This window comes from Zootoca vivipara, chromosome 2 (assembly GCF_965207765.1).
Source record: "Zootoca vivipara chromosome 2, rZooViv2.hap1.1, whole genome shotgun sequence".
NCBI lineage: Eukaryota > Metazoa > Chordata > Lepidosauria > Squamata > Lacertidae > Zootoca > Zootoca vivipara.
In genome coordinates this window covers 85,380,090-85,407,949 of record NC_142584.1, presented here as the reverse complement: position 1 = coordinate 85,407,949, position 27,860 = coordinate 85,380,090, and the positions used below count along the sequence as shown (strand labels likewise).

General features: G+C 42.1%; 1 protein-coding gene across 5 annotated transcripts in view; it reads left to right on the top strand.

The window, feature by feature from the left end:
- Positions 1 to 27,860, top strand: part of GRIP2 (glutamate receptor interacting protein 2) — a 202,295-nt gene that overhangs the window by 35,053 nt on the left and 139,382 nt on the right. Inside the window, exon 1 of one of the 5 annotated variants that reach the window (XM_035106513.3) lies at positions 15,776 to 16,020. The exons of the other annotated variants lie outside the window; for them this stretch is intronic. Within the exon in view, the coding sequence (XP_034962404.1) occupies positions 15,942 to 16,020 (79 nt within the window). The 5' untranslated portion in view covers positions 15,776 to 15,941. Of the gene's footprint in view, positions 1 to 15,775; positions 16,021 to 27,860 lie in introns of those variants that run through there. 5 annotated transcript variants of the gene reach the window in all.

Below are 27,860 nucleotides of genomic sequence, written 5' to 3'. Positions count from 1 at the left end.
GTGAAACATAACAGCATAAAAAGAAGCAGGCAACTTTTGAAATACTATATAAATCAGCATTTATTTGAATGACTTACCTTAAAAAAAAACCACTATAGGCACTCTCCAAGATTCCTTGACTATCTCCCAGTTAGGACTTGGCATTTGGTTTCTGAAAGCAGAAAAATTTGGCTTGTGTGGAGCAATAGCACTGGCAGACACGAAAACTGTAATATTTATCATTGGGAATAATCAGAGCAAGAAGGGGAAAACTCGGGAAGTAAGATGTCAAGGGCAGGTTGTTGCCACAGGGGCAGGTTGAAGACAGATTATAAGAAGGAGACCAGCAGGCTGGCTGGAGGTATAGAGGGAGGACCACCACCTCATTATAAATTGTGCAGAGAAAACAGCCAATATTTACATTCCTCAGTAGTATCCAGTTGGCCCTGGACCATCACTTAACTTCCCAGGCCAGAATAAGAGGCTGTTATGTCTGACTCCTGGCTGAAATGGCCTATAGTTCTTTCTACGTAACAACCAGCATATATCCTAGCTGGAGCCCCACAGAATTGAACAGAAGAAATATTGTGGTTTAAGCCTTTAATTGGCATGCTCATAGATAAGCAGAATTCTGCAGGTTCAGGCTAAAGTTGCGCCTCATGAAGCACACTGTTTCCCACAATGATTCACTATGTTCCTCTGGGAGGTCCACCAGAAAGACATGAAGGCAAGTGGTTCTCTACCTCTCTTGCCCCAGCAACTAGAATTCAGGATTTGGATGGGGTATTTTTGTTCAGACCTGACCATATATAGTATGTCTTTCCCCAGGCCATCGGTGTCTGAGATGTGTGTTTTCAGGGCCCATCCTTTTCCTGTGACTCTACTCTGTTTTAACTTTAATTCTGTATTTAAAATTGTTGTAACCATATGACCTGCTGGTGAAGGCTGTGTTATAAATTTAATAATACTAATAATAATAGCTGTAGTTGCTAACTTTTCATGTCAGTCTGGCACACAGAGAAGACTTAGGCTGCTTTCAGATAGGCATTTTCAAAAGACAGGCTTTTAGGAGATCTATACAAGGACTGCTGCATTGTCAACTTTGAGACCTAACAGAAGACTAAAGACTATCAGCTTCAGAGAGAGGCTGTTTTACTCCATCACAGTGTCTCAACCTTCCCTCTCTGCCAGCAATATATCAAAGAGTAGAGCTATATATTTCTTTTCAAACTAGCAGTGCTTTCTCATTCATTGATTCCAGAAGTTAATGACTTCACTCCTGCACTTCTTGCATATCTACTCAAGTGATTATGTTTCCTTTGCCCCCATAATGAACAGCAAGAACTGTTTCACTTAATATGGACGAACGGAAGGCAGGGTTTGTTACACCCTACTCCAATAAAATCTTCTGGACGTGTCCTAGTTTATTTGTATATGTCAGGGCTGGGCATGGAAAAAAACTGAGGAAAAGGATCCAATAGGATAGGTGCTAGCTCCTAAGGGCCAAAGCACAGGGGGGCAGTTTTTTTTAAGGTGATGGGCCCCCTCAATGTTTGGCTCCACCCCCTAGCTCCTTGTGATGCTGCGCACACAATGTCAGGACGTTGTATCGAGCCCCCTCAATCCTCCTGAGAAGCTGGTGTCTCTGCCCAAGAGGTATCAGGATCAGAAAGCCAATCAGAAGCCAGGACTGGAGAACAAATCAAGAGTCGGGATCAGACCAGAAATGTAAGAGACAATGGAGTTCAGGGAGCTCTTCTCACTCAGGCAAGGCTCAGCTGGAAAAGGAAGCCTTTCATTCTTCCTGTCCAGGAGAAGCTAAGGGCTATCCTGGAGCCCAATTCAGATCTGGAAGATTCTGCTAGGAGAGGCTGCAGTTATGGGCCAGTGGCCAGTAGTTCTTGACCTTTCAAGACCCTTAACAGATTGGGATCAGGTTATTTGAGGGACCACCTGCACTTGCCCAGGGCATAAAATAGATTATGGAGCTCCTGCTGGTGTGCAGTCAGGATAGATTCATCAGGTTGGTGAGAACAAGAGAAAGGGGCATTTCTGCGGTGGCCTCATCCTTATGGAATGCCCTTCCACAGGAGGTCTGGCCTCACAGAAGACATGCCTGGCTATTTCTAAATGGGCCGTAAAGACCCAGTGTTTCAGTGATGGCTTTAAATTTTACAGTTCACAATGCAAAATATTTTACAGTTACTGCTCACCAACCACATGAAACAGTCCAACTAAGTTTTGCTCAAAATAGAGCCAAGGAAATTAATGGAGCCTAGTCAGTGATGCTTCTTAATTTCAGTGAGTCTTCTCTGATTGGGACTCACAGTGGATTCAACCCAATGTTTTCCTAGAGGTTCCCAGTGGAGATTGCAATAGACTTGGTCTTAGGAAATCAAACACAGTTCACAAGTATGCTATAGCCACATGTAATGGTGTGGCAGGATAAGATGTCCTCAGATTCTCCCTTCGTCCTTCCCCTGGATGGAAGAGTATCGTCTTCTAACAGTGCATGCTTGCAAGATAGACCTTTGCAGTTTCATGGTGGATCGATTTGATGCATTTCTTAAGAGTTCTGGGACCAAGGAAATCTGTCCCCACTCTACCACAAAGTTTGTTAGTCACCTTGGTCCCAACACCACCTCTCAGGCTTCTCTACCTCAATGGCTTATTGTGATGGTGAAGGGAAGAAACTATATACACCACCCTGAGCTTTTGTAGGAAGGATGGGGTGGAAATAAAATAGCTCATGGGGAACCCAGTCGGGAGGATATACTGTACCTTCCCTGGAGGGCATTGAAATTGTGCAAATTAACTGCTTTTTAAAAAAGAGCTTAAAAAGCTCTTTTTGCACTAAGTTTTCCAGAACTGGAAGGAGCTTTTCTCCTCCTTCCTTACTGGGCAAGTCCCACTCAGTGCATGGGCTCTGCGATGCTCCTGCAAGATGTCAGATGACCCTGCAATATCTCATAAGAGCATTCCAGAGCCTGCACATTGAGTGGGACTTGCCTGGTAAGCAAGGCAGAGATCACATTGTATATAATGAGAACCCTACCACCTAAGCAGACTATTCAGAACTATTACTGGGAGCCACAATATTTTCTTTTGATGAGTTTACTCCAGGAAGGAAAAGCAGAGCGAATGAATTTCTTTTTATTCCTTTGATCTAAAGTTGATAATTGTAAGCATCCATAAACATGAGAAAACTGCAGAATACCACTTATTTAAAGATGGATGTTATGAATGTGTTTTCTTTTGCAAAGCAAAACCTCCATTTGCTGTAACAACAGAAATTTTAACATTCTTTTTTAAAAAAGAAAAAGAAATCCTGCTTCTGCCTTTTGATGATTTTCTTAGTACTTTTCTTAATATCTTGAAAACAACCTTAGTTTCCTCTCTTGAAATCAGGCCAAGATGAGAATAAGCCGCTTTGACCTGAGAAACTCTTATGATTATATAGTTTGCAGTCTTACTGATTTCTGGAAGCAGAAAAATTAGGGAGCAGCAGAGACAGGCAGAGCGTTTATCCTAAGTAACACAATGGTGTATCAAATGTATTGGTTTCTGTAGAGTTACAAATTAGCAAGTTATAAATAAATTAATTGGAATATATTAGTGTCCTGACTCCCATTCCAACTGTCACAAGACCACAACAGGTTCATGAAAAGGAAAATCTAGAGTTTACTAAAACAAAAATAATCTCTAATTACATACTCTAGGACTAGTATCCTAGTTTCCTCTGTACGATCCCAGTACACATTTCTTGTTACCTTTCTCTCCAAGACATACATAAACTTTTTAATGTCTTAGGAATCCCACCTTGAACTGACTACAGGTTAGCTACCTGTAGATAGAGTCTTGGTCTACCTGCCCCCTGCCCCATCACAGGCAATAGGGTCCTTTCAATTTTCCCACCTTCGAAGAAGAGATGTGTCATCTCCCTTATAAACAATGAAGTCCTCTCTGCTCAATTTAGCTGCAGAGTAGGACAAGTACAGAAAGTTAACCCTATAATCCTCACCCATAGAAGAAAAAATATGCATTCCCATATAATACACAACAGTCTATAAAAGCAGAGCCCATGCAAACAGTCCATATCAGCAAAGTTTCTTACCCTCTCAAGAGCGACCTCACAATGAGTGGAGCAGCAAGGAAAAGTCCTTGTCGTCTCCCTTTAGGAAGTGGCCAGACTGGGCCCAGAGGGAGTGGCAAGCAAATGAGCAAATGGAGAGATGGCAGGAGGTGGCCCCACTGAGAGCAATCAACACCACTGGTGACAGAGAGGAACTGGTATAAGGTGAGAATCATGACCCTGGGGGAAACCAGTCTCCTTCTTACCTTGTAGACATTCCTCCTTGGGTGAGCATGTACAAATCTTATCAAAAGCAGAAAGAGTAGCTGCCACTGGCATGATTGGGATCCAGGTGTTTCAGTTTTTTAAGAAAATCAACGCTTGAACACAGAGAATGGCATTCTTGCTTTGTCCATCATTAGGTCACAACTTATTGGGCTGGTCAGGTCTTGTATCTTTCACTTACACAAAAGTCCTTTAGGGCAATTTGCTGGGGGGGGGGAGAAATGCAGAGCTAGCTTCAGGGACACTCAAGGGCTATAAAAATGTTTAAGTCTGTAGGGGATCATACATCAGTGTTATGCAGAGTCTCATGGCCTCAGGTCCCCTCCATTGAAGAAGCCTCGACAGTCATCTTTCAGTAGGAATTGTGCAGGAAGTTGATACATAGAGGTGTTCATAGGAGGTAGCTTTTGAAGCGCCATGTATATTGATGGAACTGTGGGCTGTTGTGATGATGATAGACACCCTCCTCTAGGGGAGAAAAAGCCCCATATATTGGGAAATCGCTAACTTAATGCATTTGCTTGTAGGACTACCGTTTGCTAGCATAGACGTTAAGGCACATTATTTCTCAATATGTTTGGAAAGAGTGCATCTACCCAAGCCTTTCTCACTTCCCGAAGACAGCCGTATACATCTGGCCTTTTACTTTCCCATTCCCTAGAATCAACACATCAAATATTATTTACCACATTCACCTACTTTTTTTTTATTTCCTTTGGCTGTTATTTAGGATGAAGTGTTCAGCTCCCTCTCTGGCACTTTGGGGACTAATTTAGCTGCACTGAGTCTCTTTTGGAGCTTAATTCCCTATTTTCAAAGCGAAACTATTTCCACTTCTGTTGAACCCTTGTTGTACTAGAGTCTTCCAGACTGCCAGCTGTGTGAAGACTTAGGAGGGCTGCTTGTGCGCACACGCACACACATACAGGCACACACACACTTTCCTTTTCTCAAAAGCCCCAATTATGCAAACAGATTGAGGGACTTGAAAGTAAATCAGAGAAGCAGGGGAGTTTGCAATGTAAATGATTTGCCATAAGGGACATGACCTCATTTCAATATTCGGAGGAGGGGGATGTGTATAGAAAAATCAAAACAAAACACGATGTTAGTGCAGCTTGAAAGCTGGGCATACATACCACAACCCTAAACACATTTGCTTAGAACTTAGTGTTACCGATTTCACTAGAATTTTTTTCCAAGTCAATCTGAGAGGGTGAGGGTTTATGGCATGAAATTGCCACACACACATACCCCCCCCCCACACACACAACAAAACGATGGGTAAAAATAATATTCTTCATTTACTGATTGACTTAGTAGATTTCTATTCCAAATATTCAATTCAAAATGTTCCCAGGATAGCAACTATATGTAAAAATATAACATGCAATATTTAGATATAAAATACCTAAATAATTATCAAAACTCTGGCATCAGTTATTCTATTGAGTGATTGAAACGGAAACAATCTAAGAATCATTTAAACATGACTAAAAAGCTTGGGGGTATTAACAGTCTTTTGTGACATCTAAATGGCATTGCCATAGATGCACTGGATAAAGGGACTCTTGCTTCCTTTTGCCAGCTGCTACACCTCCAAAGGTGGGATGTGATAACTTCACATCAGAAGTGTAACTTAACTATAAATAGAAACTCAAAAAGTTGATCTCTTAGGTTGATGAACTCAAAGGTGGTGCAGGCCACGCCACCGCCATGAAGTTAAAACAAGCCATAGAAATGAATGGCCCTTCAGTAACCTAACCCTAAGTATCAGCTTGGCATGAAGTTTGAATGATTTAACTTTTCATGAGAAGTTTGGCTACGTTCTCTAAGCTCAGATAGGACCAACTGTGAAAGTGGGTTTATTACTGAGTCAGTTTGATTAAAGCTGGAGAGAAGTGGCCCAGTAGAGTATAAAACAGCTTAGTTATTTTTTCTATTTATATACTACCGGTACTTACTATCTAAAAGATATTGAAGCAGTTTACAATAGGTAAATACATAAATATGTGTATATATACACACAATAGGTACAATAACACCATGTCATAATACAGAAACAGTATCCATATCCATAAACATAATATAAAATGGATAATACCCAAGAGCATTGCAAAGGAGTATTGTATAACATAAAAATTCAAACAACACAGCACATATACAGTCATTTATCCAATCCCGTTCATCATCCATTCCACACAACCACTGCAACCATTCGCTACTTCAAGCATCACCTCTACCAACCAACCACACTCAACAGTAGTGCAACCCACATAAAACACTCACTGTCAAGCGTACACATATAATATATATTCCTAGTACCAGAAGCAGTAATGGACTCATGCCCCACTTCCACTGGACAGTCTAATACTCCTCTCCCTTCTTTCACCTGAGAGGGACCCAGATTTAAATCAGAACAGACTTTCACCCTGGAGTGTATAGAACTACTGTCTCTCAATTACAGAATCACAACATACTGTACACAGTACTACACAACCTCTGGAAACATAGGTGTGATGCTCCTATGTTGGGGACCGTTAACCATGTGTAAAGGAGCTGAAGCATATGATCCAAGGGTTACAGTACCAGAGGACTGGAAGTGCTGAAATACCCAGTCTTCTAAATGAGGAGATACCCTGTACTAGACAAGGAGTAGTATGTTACCAATCACATGCTAAACTTAGGAAGGGTGTTTGTAACGTAGATAAAATAAAGGTGGGGCAAACATTTTTTTGTCAGTCAGACCTTTAGAAGGCATCTCAAGGCAGCCCTGTTTAGGGAAGCTTTTAATGTTTGATGGATTTCTGTATTTTAATGTTTGATGGATCTCTGTATTTTAGAATTTCTGTTTTGTTGGAAGCCGCCCAGAGTGGCTGGGGGAACCCGGCCAGATGGGCGGGGTATAAATAATAAATTATTATTATTATTATTATTATTATTATTATTATTATTATTATTATTATTTATATAAAACAACAGCATTGGGGGGAACCCACCATTCTACATTGAGCATTTTCCTTTCTCATTTGGGATTCTACTCAGGTCTGACTATGCAATGTTCTCATATTCATGAAGGGTTATATGTGGAGATGGTGATGATTTGTAAATAATGGGCTCTTGATACAGATGTCTGTTGCTTCTAATATTCCTTTAGTACAAGGAATATTACCTTGAAATTCTTTCTCTGTTCTTGATTAATAACAAGGTGCTTTCTGAGCTCTTCCGCCTATGCAGTCACCATTCATCAGACCAGGCCGGTAAGGTCAGGAGACACCGCTGGCACATGCTCAGAATGTGATTAATTTAGTCTTTTGCTTGGACTCAATGAGAAACTGTCCTTCCCTGATTGCTCCATCTGCCTTTCCCAATCGGAGGTACGCTGACTAAGATAGGTCTACGTTCAGTGTCTCCTTTTCTCCAACCTGCAAAATGGTATCAACTCTCAAGTTGTGCTTAAACAACACCACTGCTGCCTCTAACCCAGGCATCCCCAAACTTGGCCCTCCAGATGTTTTGAGACTACAATTCCCATCATCCCTGACCACTGGTCCTGTTAGCTAGGGATGATGGGAGTTGTAGTCCCAGAACATCTGGAGGGCCGAGTTTGGAGATGCCTGCTCTAACCCATCATACAGGTAGAAAGTTACTAAAGGAGGGATTTTTACTTGTCCAATTAGCAGAGGTTTTCACAACTGTCAGTGTGTGTTATAGGTTGTTGTTTTTTTCACTACAAGCTGTATTTTTTCTACAAGCTGTATTATATAAATGAGCTTTATCAGTGTATCGGAGATGTGAGGGAGGGAACATTTCTACAATCTTTCATGCAGTTTGATCCAGCTTGTTAACACATTCAGTTGCTATTGTAATTAATTATTTAATCCTTCTCCCTCGGTGCTATAATATCAGCCCCCATTTCTGCTGAGTTTCACAGTTCTTAAGTTTTCCTGTGAGCACTTCATGCTATCTTGAAATGCAGCGTGGACTAGAGAGCTTAGAAATTAGGGTTTTTTTGAATTATGGTGCTGGAGGAGACTCTTGAGAGTCCCATGGACTGCAAGAAGATCAAACCTATCCATTCTTAAGGAAATCAGCCCTGAGTGCTCCCTGGAAGGACAGATTGTGAAGCTGAGGCTCCAATACTTTGGCCACCTCATGAGAAGAGAAGAATCCTTGGAAAAGACCTTGATGTTGGGAAAGATGGAGGGCACTAGGAGAAGGGGACGACAGAGGACAAGATGGTTGGACAGTGTTCTCGAAGCTACGAACATGAGTTTGACCAAACTGCGGGAGGCAGTGCAAGACAGGAGTGCCTGGCGTGCTATGGTCCATGGGGTCACGAAGAGTCGGACACGACTAAACGACTAAACAACAACAAAGGGACTACTTTGGCACCCGCGGTTTCCTGGCTTTTCTATTTTATCTCTTTCTAAGGCAGCCTGAGGGGGTCAATCAGATCCAGATTGTGATGTGCACATGCACACGAAAGCTCATACCAATGACAAACTTAGTTGGTCTTTAAGGTGCTGCTGGAAGGAATTTTTTTATTTTGTTTCGACTACGTCAGACCAACACGGCTACCTACCTGTAACCAAATATGGACTGAGAGCTGCAGTACAATTCTCAAGTGTGCAGTCATTCCTGACGGCAGCTGGGAATGTAGCCAGTTTTTATTTTATTTTCCTTCTTATCAGTCCATTACTGCACTGTATCTCCAGTTTTCCCCAGCATATTTTTTCTGCATTCATTCATTCATTTAATTTTTTAATCAATATTAGCCTGGTTCCAGGGAACTCCCTTTTCATTGCCTTAGCATGGGGGTAGTAAACTGTAGCCCTCCAGATGTTTTTGAAGTCCCATCAGTTCCAATGAGCATGGCCATTTTTCAGGGGTGATGAATGCCCTAGTTCAGTAACATCTGGAGGGTCACAGGTTCGCTACCTCTCATGTTTTCTGTCGGTCTGTATCTGGGCAGGTTATTCTAAATTAGGCAAGGACAAAATTCTAACCCCTGAGATTATTACAGACCCTCCAAGTGTCCCTATTTTCCTGAGATGTCCCTGATTTAGAGAAGGCTTCTTGGTTTCTGATTTGATCCTGGAATATCCCACTTTTCCTTAGGATGTCCTTATTTTCATTGGAGAAATGTTGGAGGGTATGGTGTTATCCGACCCCTGAGCCATCTGAAGGCAATCCTGTATAGGGGAGGGTTTTTTTTATGTTGAATAATGTTTTTGGTATGTTGGAAGCTGCCCAGAGTGGCTGGGGGCAACCCAGTAAGATGTGTGGGGTATAAATAGTAAAATTATCATTATGGAATGGGGTGCCCCTATTTTCATCGGAGAAATGTTGGAAGGTTTGTGTTTACAGCAGCCTTTCACTACTGAACAAGCACTGTAAATAATAGAGTATCCTTGTGCTTTTGATCGAGTCATTAGACTTTACATCCACAGGGGGCCTTGGGCCTTGGCTGTTAAAGCTTTGCCCCTGCTCATTTCTCCCAAAGGCCTTTGTACTATGTCAGAAAGCCTGTGAACACAGCAAGTTCCCCCTCAGGCTATGTTTGGGAGGGAGTTTTTTTTCTTCCCCCATGCCTGTCAGATCCATTGTAGGCACGCTGCCTGACTTCCAAGACACTGCTTCTGCAGAGGATTGTGTGAAAGATGATCTCCCAAGGCCTTAAAGCAGACATGGAACCTCAAGAGGCCTCAAGACTACGTACGATGTGTTGCATCACGATGTTCGCACCAGGTCTTGCTGTTAGGAGTGGGTGAAGATGCTTAAATCTGGCCCACATTCAGCCTAATAAGAAGAACAACAATTTAATTATTTGTACCCTGCCCATCTGACTGGGTTGCCCCAGCCACTCTGGGATGTTTCCAACAAATATAAAAGCCTTATATAAAAAAAAAAACTGGACTTCATAATATATTGTACTTGTTAAGCAAGTGGTTGTGAAAGGTGGAGCTGACAACCGGCAAAAAGGAAGAGATGAGTCACTCTGTCCCGGGCCCAGATGGGACTCTTAACACAGCAGCAGGGGCAGCCTTATTCTTAGGCCAAGAGTGAGTAGGCTGCCATAATAGGCCGTTGATTTGGGACATCATGAAATGGCAGGAAATTGCTATTTGTTTTATTTTTGTTTTTTGTTTTTTTGCCAAGCAGAGACATCACCTTGCCGACAAAGGTCCGTATAGTTAAATCTATGGTTTTCCCAGTAGTGATGTATGGAAGTGAGAGCTGGACCATAAAGAAGGCTGATCGCCGAAGAATTGATGCTTTTGAATTGTGGTGCTGGAGGAGAACTCTTGAGAGTCCCATGGACTGCAAGAAGATCAAACCTATCCATTCTGAAGGAAATGATGAGTGCTCACTGGAAGGACAGACCCTGAAGCTGAGGCTCCAATACTTTGGCCACCTCATGAGAATAGAAGACTCCCTGGAAAAGACCCTGATGTTGGGAAAGATTGAGGGCACAAGGAGAAGGGGATGACGGAGGACAAGATGGTGACCAACATGAGTTTGACCAAACTGCGGGAGGCAGTGGAAGACAGGAGTGCCTGACGTGCTCTGGTCCATGGGGTCATGAAGAGTTGGACATGACTAAACAACAACAACAACGGGTGGAGGGGCATCTTAGCTTGGATAGGGGTGTAGGCAGGGGGTTACATTTACTACTCCACCTCAGGCAGGAAAACGTTTCGAGCAAGCCCTGAGGGCTAGTAGAAAATTGGGCAGCCATTACTGCTGTTAGGGCAAGCAAATGTGAAGGAGCCGCATAACTGTTTGCATCTTGTGATATAAGTGTGGAAGAAAGCTTGAACTGTTTTGGAAAAATTGGCACTGTTGGGGAAAATGCAGGGAAGCCAAAGGGCTTGCTCCAGCTGATGCCTCCACCAATTTATTTTAGGACCTGATGCTTAGATGGGGGCTACAGCTGCCTAGCCTAACACATGATGGTGTTTCCTGCTTTTGATGGTGTTTCCTGCTTGGCAGGGGGTTGGACTGGATGGCCCTTGTGGTCTCTTCCAACTCTATGATTCTATTATCTCTTCCCAGAGCAGGGCTGAGACTACTGGGCAGCTGGAGCTACACTGCTACACTTCCCTGAGGCTGCTACCACCCACTCTCACCATTGCTCACTGTTCCTTCTGTGCACAAGAGTGGTGCTCTGGACATGGGAGGGCATGTTGCTGAACTGCAACAACTATCACCCCCAGATGTTGTAAGCTAAAAATGGCTTATCTTCTGAGTTTACTCCAATAAAACTCAGAGACGAGAGGAGTTAGGAGTCTATTGTTGTTTATTGCTAGGCAATAGGTTACAGTTGAATTGTTTCGCAAAACTGCAACCCCACTCGGTGGTCCTGGTAGGGGTAATTATAAAGCATTTAAATTTCCACCAATCATATACATCATTACCTCATTTCATGTTTAATACACATGCACAATAAGCGTTAGCCATTTCTGCTGATTTTGTTCTGATTCCCACCGCTTTCTGTTAAAGTTCTAATTTCTGTTACATTGTGTTAGTATGCATGTTGGGAACCTGTGTTATGTGTAACCATTTTTACCATGTATCAACTTATGTTCTAGTTTATGAGCCTATCTTTGTGGTTCACATGTTAGCTGTACTTCTGCCCCAGTTGGGGGGGGGGAAGCAACTCGCAAAATCATCAGTTTCATAAAGCAACAGGTTACCATAACTTCTCTATTAGAAGCACACTCAAGGATTTATTGGGGTTCACATTATCATATTTATTGTGTAGGGTTGCCAGACTCAATAGTGGACAGGACTTCTGTGCCTTTAATTGCCCTGCTCTCTTTTGAGTCTGGAAACCTTAAAGAGAAACCAGCAGACCCTTTGTTTAATTTCCAAGCAAAGGGTCTGCTGGGTTCTCTTTAAGGTTTCCAGACTCAAAAGAGAGCAGGGCAATTAAAGGCACAGAAGTCCTGCCCTCTATTGAGTCTGGCAACCCTATTATTGTGGCCCTTTCGGCCACCACCACACAGCAAACATGGCTAATGGCAAGGGGTGATGGGATGTGCAGTTCAGCAATATCCAGGGGGGCCAAAGGTTCCCCACACCTGGTCTACATTGACTGGTAGTGTCTTTTCATGTGTCTTTTCCCAGCCCTTCCTAGGGATGTCAGTGACTGAACCAGAGGCCTGATTGTTACATCCTGATTTGTATCTGGTCATCCTAATTATTACTGCTGTTACTACTTGGAGGATGGCTCCAAGGACAAAATTTGTGCCATGCCAGAATATCACTAAGGTCTGTCTTGTCCTGGTTCCATGCAGGGCTTTTAGGAGAAATCTGTATGAATCCTTAAAAATCCACACTGTGGTTTGTTTGTTTTTTAAATGTACATGTTAGAAACAAAGCAAAACCTTACGAGGTGGTACAAGTTGTGTGTGCTCACGAGGTGGTCCTGAGTCTTGAGGAGGAAATTGAATGTAAAATGTGCATAGGATTAGCACTTGAGAGTGATGGAACGTCAGCAAGATTTGTCATTCCCAGGAAAACTTGATGCAAGGATTTCAGCACACATGGCAGCAGGAAACACATGCTTTACCTTGTCATTTATACAGGCTGAATGAGTTTTTCAAACAAAAAGAGAAGAGAGACAACCCTCAGATCACCTTCTATGCAAATCTGTTAGATTTGGGGATACTTCAGTGTGCATGTTCCAAACTGCCCCTCTGCTCCAATCCTCACATTGCTATGGGCCAGGCATAGGCAATCTCGGCCCTCCAGATGTTTTTGACTACAACTCCCATCATCCCTAGCTAACAGGACCAGTGGTCAGGGATGATGGGAATTGTAGTCTCAAAACATCTGGAGGGCTGAGTTTTGCCTATGCCTGCTCTGGGCAGATTAGATCAGTTGCATTCACTTTCATTATGGCTTGGCAGATTCTGCCACCATCCTAGGCTACTACATGTGCCAAAACTGAGTTGAACCAGGGCCTGGGGTATTAATTCCAAAATATTGGAGATTCCTACCCTGGGTGTAACAATAGCACTGTTATAACCAGGACAAGTGAAAATGTTTAAATGTATGGCTAGGCCTTTGTAGAAATGAATCTATAACCCCAGTTGCTTTTTGATTTCATGGCACTGAATATATGTATTTACAGCAAAATGACTAAACTATTAAGTGAGGGTGAGGTTTAAAATGCCGGTTCTGTACAACAGCATTCTAAAGACCTACTTAGAGAAATTTGAAATTGCTCACATTAGTGTCTGAATATTTTATTGCATTTTAATTTGCTTTATTATGTTGTATGATTGCCTTGAGTATCTTGGCTTCATAAATAAAATTAGAGTTGTGCTGAAAGACTTTGCTGCATAAAAATTAATGTTTTAATGCTTGGGGACTTATAAAAAATTCAGCAGGTTTTTTCTATATAAAAAAATAAAATAAAAATCTGCTAATGATGGGGAGAGGGTCCAAAAATGTATGACTTCAGGTAATCAGATGTGTTGGGTCAGCAATCTCCAGTACACATGTGTTTTAAATGAAACATTATAGTAACATTAAAATAGTTCTATATTCCAAAACAGCAACAACAAATATGAACCCAAATAAATTTGAGGAAAACATACCCATGTGGGTAATCATTTGGATTGAGACCTTGGGTCATTCATTCCAGAATTCCTGTAGCCTTCCGCCTTTGAGATGACTACAATAATGTACTACAGTATTCTGTAGACCCATGCAATAGTTAATTCTACAGCAAAGTCAACTTGAGAATGGACAGAGGTACTACCGGTACTTAGTCACATTCCAGATGTTAGGGAGTTCTTGTATCTTTAAATAAGTGTATAGAAAAGGCAAATTCATCAGCAGCAATTCTCTTCACCTGATGAGCAGCACCTGCTTAAATTCCATCTTCTTCTCCCAACTATAAAACTGGGGAGTCAGATTATCTAGCTCTACCCTACATTTTAAAATGTAGATCAAATAATGCTATGGAAGGTCTCCATTTTCCTATGGTTATCCCAAAGTTGCTGTGGGTTGGAGTATGGAGTGCTGGAGAGTTAAACTGCATGCGTATGTATTGCAATATGTTTGCATATCTAGAAAGTGGGTCGTGGTGTCATATTTGTTGTTTGCTGTTGGCTGTCAGTGAGGAGGATAGAGATAGTCTCTTGGCTTTTAAAATCTTTCCTCGCTAGTGTGGTCTTTTGTAGGCTACTTAGTCTCAGCCTACCTGTGCCTCTGCTACCCCAGACCCTCTACACCAGGGGTTCCCAAACTAAGGCCCTGGGGCTGGATGCGACCCAATCACCTTCTAAATCCGGCCCGCTGACGGTCCGGGAATCAGCATGTTTTTACATGAATAGAATGGGTTCTTTTATTTAAAATGCATCTCTGGGTTATTTGTGGGGCATAAGAATTCATTCATATATATTTTTTCAAAATATAGTCCAGCCCCACCCAAGGTCTGAGGGACAGTGGACCGGCCCCCTGCTGAAAAAGTTTGCTGAACCCTGCTCTACACTGTACCAATTATGTGTATGATCTCCATACACATAAATCTCATGACCCTCCAATGTTGTAGTGTCCATTAAATTTAGTGGTTGTAAACATTTGGAGAAGTGGCAATGCTGCTTCTGCATTCTTCAAGAGGAGGCTTCAGTAACCTACAACCCTCCAGATGTTAAATAAAAAAATTCCTTCAGTAACACCTTAAAGACCAACTAAGTTTTTATTTTGGTATGAGCTTTCGTGTGCATGCACACTTCTTCAGCTCATACCAAAATAAAAACTTAGTTGGTCTTTAAGGTGCTACTGAAGGAATTTTTCTATTTTGCTTCGACTCAGACCAACACGGCTACCTACCTGTAACTAGAACTTCCAGATGTTGTTAACTCTAGTTCCCATCAGCCCCTCCGCACATGGCCAAGGAATAATGAGACTTGTGCTGCAGTGCCAAAGTCCTGTAACCTTGACATGCAATGAACCATTTGCAAGTGTGCTTCAGTTCAACATGCCTGAACCACTGAGGGCAAAACAAATCCTATTAATCCTTTATTTTTTTTAAAAAAATGCGTATGAGTTTGTTCTTTGATGTGCAGCACTGTGACTTACCTTCATATAAATACGTTACTTTGTAATGGTAAATGTTTTGCATAATGGACCCCCTAAGCTATTTTCTCCTTTTCCCCAAGTCTACTGAACCAGCCTTCGGTAAATTAATACATGAAGCCCGGCATATTAGCCTTGCCTTTGTCTCCCTCACACCTGTTTGTCTTGGCATTAGAGCGCCCTCCCCAGCAGTAGCTAAGCTGACCTGTGATATTTCACAATCTGGTTAACTGATCTCTGAGAAAGAGTTAATTATAGCTCCCCCACCCCACCCCTTCTTGCTCAAACTTGGTTGGGTATTATAATCAGAGCCGTAATTATTCATGCTAATTGCTTGTTTGGGGAGTTGGAGTGAGGAGGGGAGAGCTCTAGTCCTTTACATGGGTGATTAGCACTTCAGTAGAGCTGGACCAACTAATCTGAAGGGCTGCCCTGAGTTTGGGAGGGGGGGGGGGAGATGCTGAAGTAACCCAAGTCCTGTGAAGGTGGAACGTGCCAGGTCAGACTGATGTTGCTTCCTCCCCTGGGACTGAAAAAAAAGAGCATGCACTTCTTGCAGACCTTCCTCCGGTGGAGGGCAATCAGAGGTATTTGCACTTTCGATGGGCCCTTTTCTTTTTGTTCTGTTGACTTAATCACCTTTGTAATGAAGGGATGGGATGAACTGCTCAGTCTTTTGCCTGAGACTTGCTTTTAAAATGTGCTGCAGCCTCATACTGGAGGGCTGTATGTAATGGGATAATACGCTCCTGAGGTCTTGATAAACCAAGGGTGCTTATATCTTCTTGATGAGCATGGCAAATTAGCATGTCATTAGAGCTCATTGAGGCTGTATGAACAAGCATGGGGGTCCTTTTCTTTCATCACTATAGACATCTGGTGGGCTCCTAATGGTTGTAGATGGAAAAACTACCTGAATTTCTATGTAACTTTTTTGCATCTTGAGATGATTAGCTGTACGGGTAGAGGAGGAAGGGGGAGAAATTGCTATATTAGTGAAATGGGTGTGTGTGTGTGTGTGGTTTTTTTCCTCTTGACAATCTCTTCTTTATGTATTTCATGGCTGAACACAAGAATGTTTCTGTGTATTGGCTAGCATGAAAAAATTGAAAGCTGGTTGTCTCGTAAAAATGGTAGCTTATTAACGAGAAAGGGGTGGTTCTTCAGGTTCTAGTCAAAAGTGGAGAAGCTATATTAAAAGACTTCCTGCTGGGTTTTTAAAATTGAAACATTGCAGTGTGTGTTAATAGTACTCATTTTCTCTTTATACCTCAAACTGAGAAATAACTGTGCATGTTCTTAAGAACAGTGAGTGGGGGGGGGGGGCAAATGTCTCCTACCCTTCCCTAAATGGTTCCCCTGGTAAATAAGGGTCTGCTTCTAGTGGGTATATAGGGACTCTTAATGCAGGCTTGTCATTGTCAGTGGGTGTTACTCTGCCTAAAATGCCTAAAGCTACAATTAAAGCCCACGTACCCATTGAACTAAATCAGACATACGTATGAGGGTTAGTTTTGTGTGTGGGGAGAGAGAGAGAGAGAGAGAGGTTGAGGAAAAGAAATATTATTTGGGCATGCATAAGACTACATGGTAAGTCTAACCCTTAAACGGTTTACTCAGAAGTAATGATTTTAAAACTGGTGAGAGACTGTTCTGGTATGCTTCAAGATTGCAGCCAAAGTGTACAGTTTTGCAACCCCTATTTAGTCCCATCAATCTCAATGAGACCTAGAGTAATAGTGCTTGTGATCTGCAGCCAATACCTGTTATCTAGAAACTATTTCGAGCTTAAGGTGATGAAGACGGGAATCGGGGAGGGATATATAGGACTGGGCACAAGAGAAAATGTCATTATTTGTTTAAAACAAGTAATACTTGCAAACAGGTTGTAATTGCCTGCCTCTGCTTTACCTTTTCTTCCCTTTGAAGGTCTTTAAACCGACCCTGCACCTTTAGGCATTTTGTAGCTTTAGGCACCTTTAGGAGAAGTCTGGTGTTTATAAACCAAGCAGATGAGGGTTTTCTTGGCATGTAGAACCAGAGATGGGGAAAGCATAATTTCCTTACCTTTTGTATATCTGACTACTCTTCAAGCACCGAAGCAAGATCAGAAACTTTTTCTTCCAACTGCCATTACTTCCTGACTGCCGTGATTGTGTGTATTTTATGGCACAAATTATGGATGTATTCACCATCGAGGCAGGGTTAGTGAACCTTCTCTAAAACAAAATAATGGTGGGTTTTTTCTGTGCTGGAAATGCCTGTGATGCCTTTTTAAAAAGGGATACTCTTTTATTTTCTGTTCATGAGAATATCTGAGTGGTAAGCAATCCATCAATTCCCCCATAAAAATGAAAGGTTGCTCTTCTTTCTAGAGGTTAAGAATTATTGCACCTGTCACTTGACTATCCAATCATTGGAGTGACTTGCATAATTATGTGTTAATGTGCTCCATAACTTTCTCAGAATTTACTGCCTAAATAATACAGCCTTTCTTCAGAGTTCTAAGACGCTCTTGGCTCTCATTTTCCTTGTAGCATCGCTGACTCTCCCAGGGAGGTGTAGAGCAATGGCTTTGTAAAAACTGCAGACAGGAACATTAGACTCCGTAAAAAGGTCTTGAGGCTGCATGACACAAATTGTTGTTCATATGGAAAGAGACAAAATGTATAGTTCATGTGTTGGCGGGAGTGCAGGGGATGGTATGTTTGAGAAGCCATGCTGCAACTTGGTTTGCCTTGAGGCAACAGCATTTCAGCCATATCCAGGCATTCTGAACAGGGATTAGGTAAATGTACAAGGAGGGAAAAACATGCACGAATGCACCAATTTCACTCCCATTCACATTGCCCTCTGTGTGTTGCAGGGTGACTTGTCTGCAACAGCAAATCCTCTGGCACTCCTAGAGATGGATTTTTCCAAGATTGTAAAATGTTTAGTAGCATCCGGAACTGCAGGAGACTTTCCAGAAGGGGATGGGGAGGAAGGTGGCTGAGCTATCTCATTTGTGTACACTTCTCCCCTCCATACATGCTTGCTTAAATCCTGAAGATAATTCGTACTAAAACACTTCTCGTGCCAGTCCCTTGCTACCACAAAATGTACAAACCTTACCCATTTCAAAGATGAAGCACCCTTGTAAACAAAGAATTAACTATGGACTGGTGTGTTACGTTGTTTGTACGTGACTGGCTCTCGTCTCATCATGATGTGCCACAGGTTAGCAGTCTGGCAAGCTATCCACCTACGATTAATTGTTTGCATGCCCTGGCTAAGCAACTAATTAACTTCAATAAGGCGAAGTGGTATTGCTGCTTCTGCTTCGTAATGCCAGGAAATAGAACCAAAGGCTTTATTCCTTGTTGTGTTTGGAGATTGTAGCTTAACATTAACTATGGTTTGTTTCACAAACAAGCTGTATTAATGAAGTGTTTGAAGTTGGCTGTAGGAGATGCGGAAGGCCAAGAGGACATTGAGGCTCATTCACATAAAACTAAACTAGGTCTAGGACACTAACTACGAAGTAGAGATAGCTCAGTCGGTAGAGCATGAGACTCTTGATCTTGGGCTATTTCCATTGGGCAAAAGATTTCTGCAACGCAGGGGATTAACTAGGTAACCCTCATGGTTTCTTCGAACTGTACAGTTCCATAATTATATCTAAACACAACATCAATATATGGTTTGAAGTTGGCTTGTTTTTAAACTAACTTTGTTTCCTGTGCTTGTTTATGGAGTAAGGAGCTCTTCCACCCTGTTACTTGGGAGAAAGAAAGAACTGTCTTGGTTTTTTGGGGTAAGAGGTTGAAGAGACTGAATCTTCTATGATTCTAGTTGAATCCCTGCCAGCATGTGGTTCTATCTGGGAATTAATCAATCCCACACTGAGCAGCATAGGAGCAAGGAGTGAGCCTGTGCCGAGTAATCCTGTAGGCACTGCACTAGGCAGTCTTCTTGTATCTAATACAGAGAACTGGTGGTGGTTTCTCCTCCTGGGCAACTTGTCTCATTCAGCAGGATGAGAATAGTGTGAGACAAGGCTGCCCTTGCATCCTGTAGCAAATTCACCGAGACCAATATATTTGCCTGAAGATGTACATGAAACTTAAGATATTCTCATTGATCCCATTATGAAGCTTGCTGATAAGAAAGCTTTTGCCATGAACTCTTGTGCCAAACTAAAGTTTGCTATTGAAATCTTGAACTTTAGTTGGGATGGGAGGCCTTGTGATAGCACTGATAACCTTTGAAATACTTTTTCATTTTGTGGCACCCCATACAGTGTAAGTTCTTTGCATGTATGTTGTAGAAATCATAGAAATGTGTTTATCTGGCTGGGGTTGGCAGCACAGAAGCTGAGAAAGAGCTTGCTTGCCCAATGGCAAAATGGTAGGAAGGTGGATTTTCAGAGTTAGACTATTTTTTTATTATTATTATTTTGCTTCGACTCAGACCAACACGGCTACCTACCTGTAATTGCAAATGAAAATTGACTCTGCTTGCTAAATGAGTCCATTATGAGGATGAATGTCTTCTTGAATGCTAGGTCTCTAAATGCACTGCAAAGGAGCCCAAATAAAGCTGATGAAGTATTTTGGATCATCTGGAGCTCTTTACAGAGCTGTGACTTAGAAGAGAATCTACTTGAATTTTATCGGGGTGACACCAAATTTGACACACACCCTTTACACATTAATTATAACTATAGTATTGAGAAGGAAGTATTGATGGATCTCTGTGCCTTAGGCTGACATTAAATAGTGCTTTGATGAGTTTTAAGGGAGATGTGACTTTAATTGGAAAGGAATAAAGGACATTCCTGTTAAGTATCTCCAATACCAGAGCATCCACACTCTTGTCTATTGCTGGCCTGTTCCCTGTAGTGATGGTAAAGGCTGCCTTTTCAAATAATAATGAGAGGACAAACAAGTGGCTTACATCCCCTGCAAGCATATAAAGTAAACCATGGCATCCTCTTGGTTCAGCTATTTTAAAATACTGTGAAATTGGAAGTGGTTTGGCAAAGGGGCTCAAGCAATATGGTAAGGAAGTAAGCTACTGCTTATGGGAAGGTACTTCTCAATGGCTCAAGTTCTACCGTTAAGGACGCTTGGGTTAATAAAGCCCCTTTCACACATCAATCATATGAAATGTTTCCACATAACGTAAGGGGCAGTGATGGACTAGTCATGCAGCAAGCCCTCCACGCTCTTCCACATGTTGGGCAGAGCCATATCCCAGGGGAATCCCATGCGCTTAGAGTTCATGATCCGGAGAAACCTATATAAATAGAGCTCGGCGTGTTGGCATCAGGGGACACGGCAGAGACCCTGGTGGCCTCAGTGGCAGGACTTGGGGTGCAGCCTTGCTGTCCTGTGAGCACGTGGAGACTTCTTCGGGCAATTAACATGGCACAAATGAGGCTTCGTGTTTTGCTCACATCAGTAAAAAAGGGCTTGTTCAAACAGTTTCTCTACGTAGCAAGCAGCTGCAGCCCTCTTTCGGCTATTTGCACACACCTGTGATCTCATGGGAGAAGTGATACTCTGACTCCTCCTGTACACAGATACACCCAGAGCTATTTCCTGTGATCACGACAGCTGGGGAAAGAGTCATTGGGATCATGAAAACTGTTGCAGGCACCTATGCGTACAGCCTGGCTAATATGCCTCCTGGGGCTGAAGGAAGCTGGGAGTCCAACGACATCTTGAAAACACACACACACACAGGTCACCAGAGCTAGGAAAAACCCTTTTATAGGCTCATTCCGCTAGAACTGTGCCATAGAGATTTTATCATCCTGGTAACATAAGGGGGTTAGAAATAATGCTTAAGTGGAACCTAAATTAGTTGTCAAAATGCCACAGCATGCACTGCCCAACACACAATTTTGGTGCCAACATCATCATCTGATCTGTATTTCTTTGTCATCTGTATTTGTTGTTGTCTGGGCAGCCCAGGACCTCCATATCCACTTCACAGGCTTTCGCTTCTGTGCTGCTATAACAGCAAAAACATGGGAGGCAGCAGTTGCAGTTACTGGTGTCTGCAGCCACAGCAGGCACTGTGATTCTCCAGTGGTTTGATTTCACACACACACTCAAGATGCACTCGATTGTCTCCTGAGGCAAACGGATGCCACCAATTCCTTTGTCATCTGTAGGTCATGAGTGTCTTGTCACCCAAGGAGGTAGGTTGTGAATTCTGGTCCTACAGCAAAAGAAGCATCCCGGACTTCTCCATTTGAAATGTTTTGTCTGCCTGCCAACATTCAGTCAGCACCATCTTCAGGACCTTTAGAAATTATCTTTCTGGTTGTAGGCAGTAGGTGGTGTGTTGTTTAATGCACATATATGAATGCACAACTGATATTTCACATGGTTGTGAGGCTTATTTTGTGAATTGTTAACACTATAGGATGAACGCCTTATTTTTTAAAACAACAACAAAGCAGAACAGGCTACTGCAAAGTGAATGACTACAACAGACAAGAATCCTTGATTTGAGAAGATTGATTTTAAAATCAATGTCCCTAGTTTTTCATCTGTTATATTTTTATGGTACAGTATGCTTTTCCATTTAGGGTAGCTCTTCAACTACCCTAAATTATTTCATTCTAAATTAATGGAGAATCTAATTGCCATCTTTTGAGTTGTTGGGCAAGGTGTGTATGTGTGAGAGAGTGTGGGGTCTATTGTCTAATTGGGGGGGGGGGGAACCCTCTGCTTCTGACTTAGTCTGAGAATACTACAAAGTGATTGTTGATGCTGGAAGACAAAGGATGCCTTATGGGTGGGAGAAAATTCCATAGCCAGAGAGAAAAGAGGAGAAGCTGCGTTTAAATCTCCAATGGCTTTTTGCGGTCTTAATTTCTTCCTTTTTCCTGGCAAAATTAATTAGATGGAAAGCTATGTTTGTCAAGAGTTATTGAGTTTGACAGGCCTGAGACAGTGCTAATTTATGTAGTTACTTTTATATTTAATGGTCTTGGACATCTATTTTTAAAAGACAGGCAAACTGTCCTACAACAATGCAGTGGACCAGAAGCGGGGGGCGGTGTAGCTTCAGGACTCTTCCTCCCCCCCCCCTTTTACAGAAGCAGTAATCATATCATCTGCTGGAGCCCCAGCGTACTTGCTTTACCAAGTGATTGAGATAGTAACAAGGCTTTCAAGTTTTACTATTCTTGTGACTGGTTAGCACTGAGGAAACTAGAGAAGAAGACAAACGATCAAGCAGGGGCTGGATGCTTCTTTCCTGTGATGGCTTTCCTACATAGGTCAATGGCACTTATGTACTCCCAGGTAGCAACAAAATTAGATCACAGTAATGTCATATGTGAATCCCAGGTCTCTCTAGTCAAATTGTGACATGGCATGTATCGTGAATCAGTCTTGGGCACCACTTGAAAAGTCAGAATAAACTATATCCAGAAGGCGCCCATGCTGTAGCTCTCAAGGATAATAATTAGAGATGCATTACAGTAATGGCTTGCCCTTTACTTTCTCTTGTCAATTGTAGAAGGCTAGAGAAGTGTGTATCAATGGATCTTGGGATGAAGGTCCTTCCTAAGGGATGGGATGAAGGTCCTTAGAAGATATCTGAAAGCAGCCCTGTTCAGGGAGGCTTTTAATGTTTAATAGATTACTGTGTTTTATTTTTCTGTTGGAAGCCGCCCAGAGTGGCTGGGGAAACCCAGCCAGATGGGCAAAGTATAAATAATAAATTATTATTATTATTATTATTATTATTATTATTATTATTATTATTATATTATTATTATTTTATTAATTACTAAGGACATTGGAATGTGTGCCTGAGGTTTCCAGTGCTCTGCTGTGGCCAACCTCCATTTTAAGGGCAGGCTTCAAAGATTTAATTCTCATGGTTTCTCATAACCAACAGAACATTCTGTAATATCTCTCAGGCCAAACCATAGTGTGTGTATATTTCATTGTCTACGAATTGTTGGCATCAGCCATGCAAAAGTTGAATAAGAGTACCGGTAATTATTTTGAAGTGTGGTTGCAATGGCCACCTTCCCAAGAAGGCAGTCTTGATAATAATGGTTTTGCAGGTGCAGTGAGGGAGGCTATAAACATTGTGTGTAATGGCATACTAATTAAATGCTTGGGATGAAGAGTGTGTAGTTGGAACTGAAGATTTTTTTAATCGTACTTGGTGAATAGAAGGTACTCAGTTGCCTTTTTGAGTGGCCAAAAGGTGTAAAACAAAATAGCTTTAAAAAATAAGGTGAAGAAATGACCGCTACTTATTTTCCCCAAAATATTCTTATTATATATTGATATAAACACCATGTAGAGAAACGGGAGTAAGGACAAAATCCGGATAGTGTAGCACTCTTCAAGTCTTGCTTATTTTCAGTGGAAGAGTGGTTTAAGTTTGAGGTGGGAGAGGCATTTAAGTTTGAGGTGGCAAAACTACACTCTTGACATTTTCTGGATATAATCTTGGTGGTTGTGGGATAGATTTTTTTTTCTGCCCAGAAACAACTTGGAAGAAAATGCCTTGTGCCGCTATGCACACATTCTGAAGGAGCAGCCAATCAGGCGGCTGGCAGAAGTGAATCCACAAACTGATTGGCCCACAGGTGTAGCCCTGAAGTAGCCAATCACGCAAAGCCCATTGTGTAAATAATGTATATAAGCAGATGGTTTTGGGAAAAGGGCATTCTTCTCTTCTCCTTGATGACTAAGAGCTGAATAAAGAGCATGAAATTCACTCTCGACTCCGAGTATATTTCAGAATTGCTTTGCAAATAGGTGTACATTAGGAGAAATTAGCGCTCATTATTCCTTTTGCTTGGTTTTCCTTCTTGAACTTAACATTTTACCCAGTGACCTATTTGAGCTCGTATAAGATGGCTGCTCAGGTCACATTCATTTTCACCTCCTTTCATGTGTATAATGCGTACCCAAAGGCTCTTCGGCTCCCTCTTGCTCATCAGGAGTTCCTCTTTCTTTACCAAGGCTAACTGAGACTGCTGCATGTCTGTGTGTGGGTCTAAAAACTAGAATAAATCTAATCTCCAGTATAATAACATTAGCCATTTTAATAAGTACTCAGTAGAATAGACCACTTTATTTCCAGCTGAAGGCATATGCTGCTCCCTAGTGGTGCATGAAGTACTGCAACGAAAGCAAAACATGGAAGAATTAAGAATCACTTTCTATCATAGGCTGCCAGATCAGAGATGTATTTGGGAATAACATTTTGGCTAGGGATATGAATGAATGACTAATGCAAGCCATCTTCTTTCATTGTTTTGTGGGGAGGTTGGTGGGAGGAGAAACTTGCAGATGGTCATAGCTGCCAAGTTCTCCCCTTTTTTAAGGGAAATTCCATTATGCTGAATAGGCTTCCTCAAGAGAAAAGTGAAAACTTGGCAGCTATGCAGATGGTACGCATCTTCTTCAGGATGCTCTTTCCCCCACTTGACTGGATAGCATCCATCTGTGACGGGAATTTTGAGAGATTTTCCTCTATCCCACAATTCCTCCCATGAGAAATAACATATCTTATAGAAGGGAAGAGGGAAATGGGTCTGGGGAAATAAATGTATGGCAGGCAATAGTAGACTTGCACTCTTGACCTGAACATTGTCACGGCTCTATACCCAAATATTTGGGCGGGGGGAGAGAGAGAGCTTTGCCTTTTGGAGGGAGAATGCAGCCAGAATCACCACTGACACAGGTGAGGGAGGAGGACAATTCCATAAGCGCTCTCTTCCACAGGTCAGCTGTCTAAGAGGAAAAACTCTCTTCCTGGTCCTCATATTTTACCATTTGCCGGGGGGGGGCGTCCCATGGAGGGTTTCCTTTCCCAGATAGAATCACTGAGAGGGCCATTTTGCTACTGGTTTTTATAAACTATTATGGGCATGGTTTTGTTGTTGTTGTTGTTTCGTCGTTTAGTCATGTCCAGCTCTTCGTGACCCCATGGACCATAGCACGCCAGGCACTCCTGTCTTCCACTGCCTCCCGCAGTTTGGTCAAACTCATGTTCGTAGCTTCGAGAACACTGTCCAACCATCTCGTCCTCTGTCGTCCCCTTCTCCTAGTGCCCTCAATCTTTCCCAACATCAGGGTCTTTTCCAGGGAGTCTTCTCTTCTCATGAGGTGGCCAAAGTATTGGAGCCTCAGCTTCACGATCTGTCCTTCCAGTGAGCACTCGGGGCTGATTTCCTTCAGAATGGATAGGTTTGATCTTCTTGCAGTCCATAGGACTCTCAAGAGTCTCCTCCAACACCATAATTCAAAAGCATCAATTCTTCGGCGATCAGCCTTCTTTATGGTCCAACTCTCACTTCCATACATCACTACTGGGAAAACCATAGCTTTAACTATACGGACCTTTGTCGGCAAGGTGATGTCTCTGCTTTTTAAGATGCTGTCTAGGTTTGTCATTGCTTTTCTCCCAAGAAGCAGGCGTCTTTTAATTTTGTGACTGCTGTCACCATCTGCAGTGATCTTTTTATATATGGCTGAGATAAATATGACACTCATTTTTGTCTTTTTTTAAAAAAAAAAGTTGCAGGGCTATTTAAACTTGTTTATCAAATTGGTTAATTGGCTAACACAGACACCTCTTTACCTAACTTACAATCAAGTTACACAGCAATGCCCTCCAATGTGTACCTTCCTGGGGAAAGATTCTACAATGTCCCAGCCTATCTGTTAGGCCTTTTAACTATACCATGGTAAATTGCTAAAGTTCATGGAGAGTAAGCTGCAGACCATATTGTTTCTGATCCTTCTTAGGATTGTGAGCTCAAGAGACAATTAAGATATCGGGAACTGGGCCTTATTAATGATACCAAATCTTTATGAGAGAACTGGTCACCCTTTTTTATAGATTCAGACTGAATTGCAACAGCTTGAGCCCAGTTTGAAGGATTTCAGACAAATGCGTTAATAGTCTGAAGATGTAAGGGTTATTAACAGTAAAGATAATGAGAGACAGGTGTGCATAGAGCCTCTATTCTGGAACTCGTTCACTTTTAAACTCCAGTTTCTGATTGATTCTTGCCTTATATTACAGAAAATGATTCAAAAATGGAAGTTGGCAAAGACCACTAGTTACTTCATACTCAAATTTGCAGATAGTACTCATCTTCTCAAATTCTTCAGGATGCTCCTTCTCCACTTCAACAGATGGCATCCATCTGTGAAGGGAACTTTGAGAGAATTTCCCCTAACCCTCAATTTCTCCCATGAGAAATAACATCTCTCATAGAAGGGAAGGGGGAAGTGGGTCTGGGGAAAGAACAATGGCAATCTTTGGCAATCTCTGTTTCTCCAGCCTGTACCCTGGTGGTAGATGGTAGTTCTAGTTGCAGTGCTTGCTTATTCCTATTAAGAGAGCCTGGTTGGACTTCAGTCCCTAGCAGCCTTCCTTCCCAGTTAAGGGATATCTACTGGGGCCAGAGACCTGAATCCACTCCTTAGATTTCACTAGTACCCAGATGTCTCCCCTTTTTAGCTTATTCACAGTGTTCTCCTCATTTCGTTCTTTTGTTTAAACCCTAATAGTCACAAGAGGGCAGAGTTGTCATATAGCTTCTCCAGGTTCTTTAATTTCCAGGGAATCCGCCAGCTATTACCTGGAGCTTCTATAAGAAGGGATATAGCAACAGCCAAACGCTGTGTTGGCCCCCCAAAAAGCAGCTTTATTCTCCTGAGTGAAATTTGCATAGAACAATTAAGTGCTGGCTAAAATTCAGGCTTTTGGGGTTTGTTTTTTTTCAAATATGCCAACTGATTCTCCTAGTGTGTACACCTTCTTGTTCCTGTGGGAACATAATGCATAATCCTTATTGACCGCTGGGGCTTGCAGCTGAACTGCACACTTCCACTCTGATATATCCACGATGAAACAGCTGGGCAAAGTCTGCAGCTATCTGTTGAATGGCTGCTAACTAAAACAGGGCGCTCTGTTTATGCTAAGTGGGAGCATAATTGTCTTAGGAAAACCATGGAAAATTACTCTGCCAGTTCAGCTTCTTTGAACCTCCTATGCTGCTAGTTCATTTCTCAATTTCATTAATGTTCTTACTGGTTTCCCCTTGTCTGCTTTCTCAGGTTTTTTTTGTTCTATTAAAGCTTTGTTGTTGTTTATACAAGAGCATAGATGCTAGATAGTTTTGGTGCTAATGACAATCTGGGTTGTTTTTAAAAGATATTGATAAAGCTCCTGTGCATTTTGTAAAAGCTGCAATGAAGTTGCTTATTGTGACATCCATGTGTTGCTTGCAGATAGTGTCAGATAATATATGGAGAGTGGCCCATGGTCACTGCCAGACATTTTCATGTAGAATGAGCTGATCATCTACATCCTGCCACAATCAAGGTTTGCCAGAGGGGAGCTCTTGAGCCTGCCTTGTAATCTGTTAGGTTATTTAGTGCCT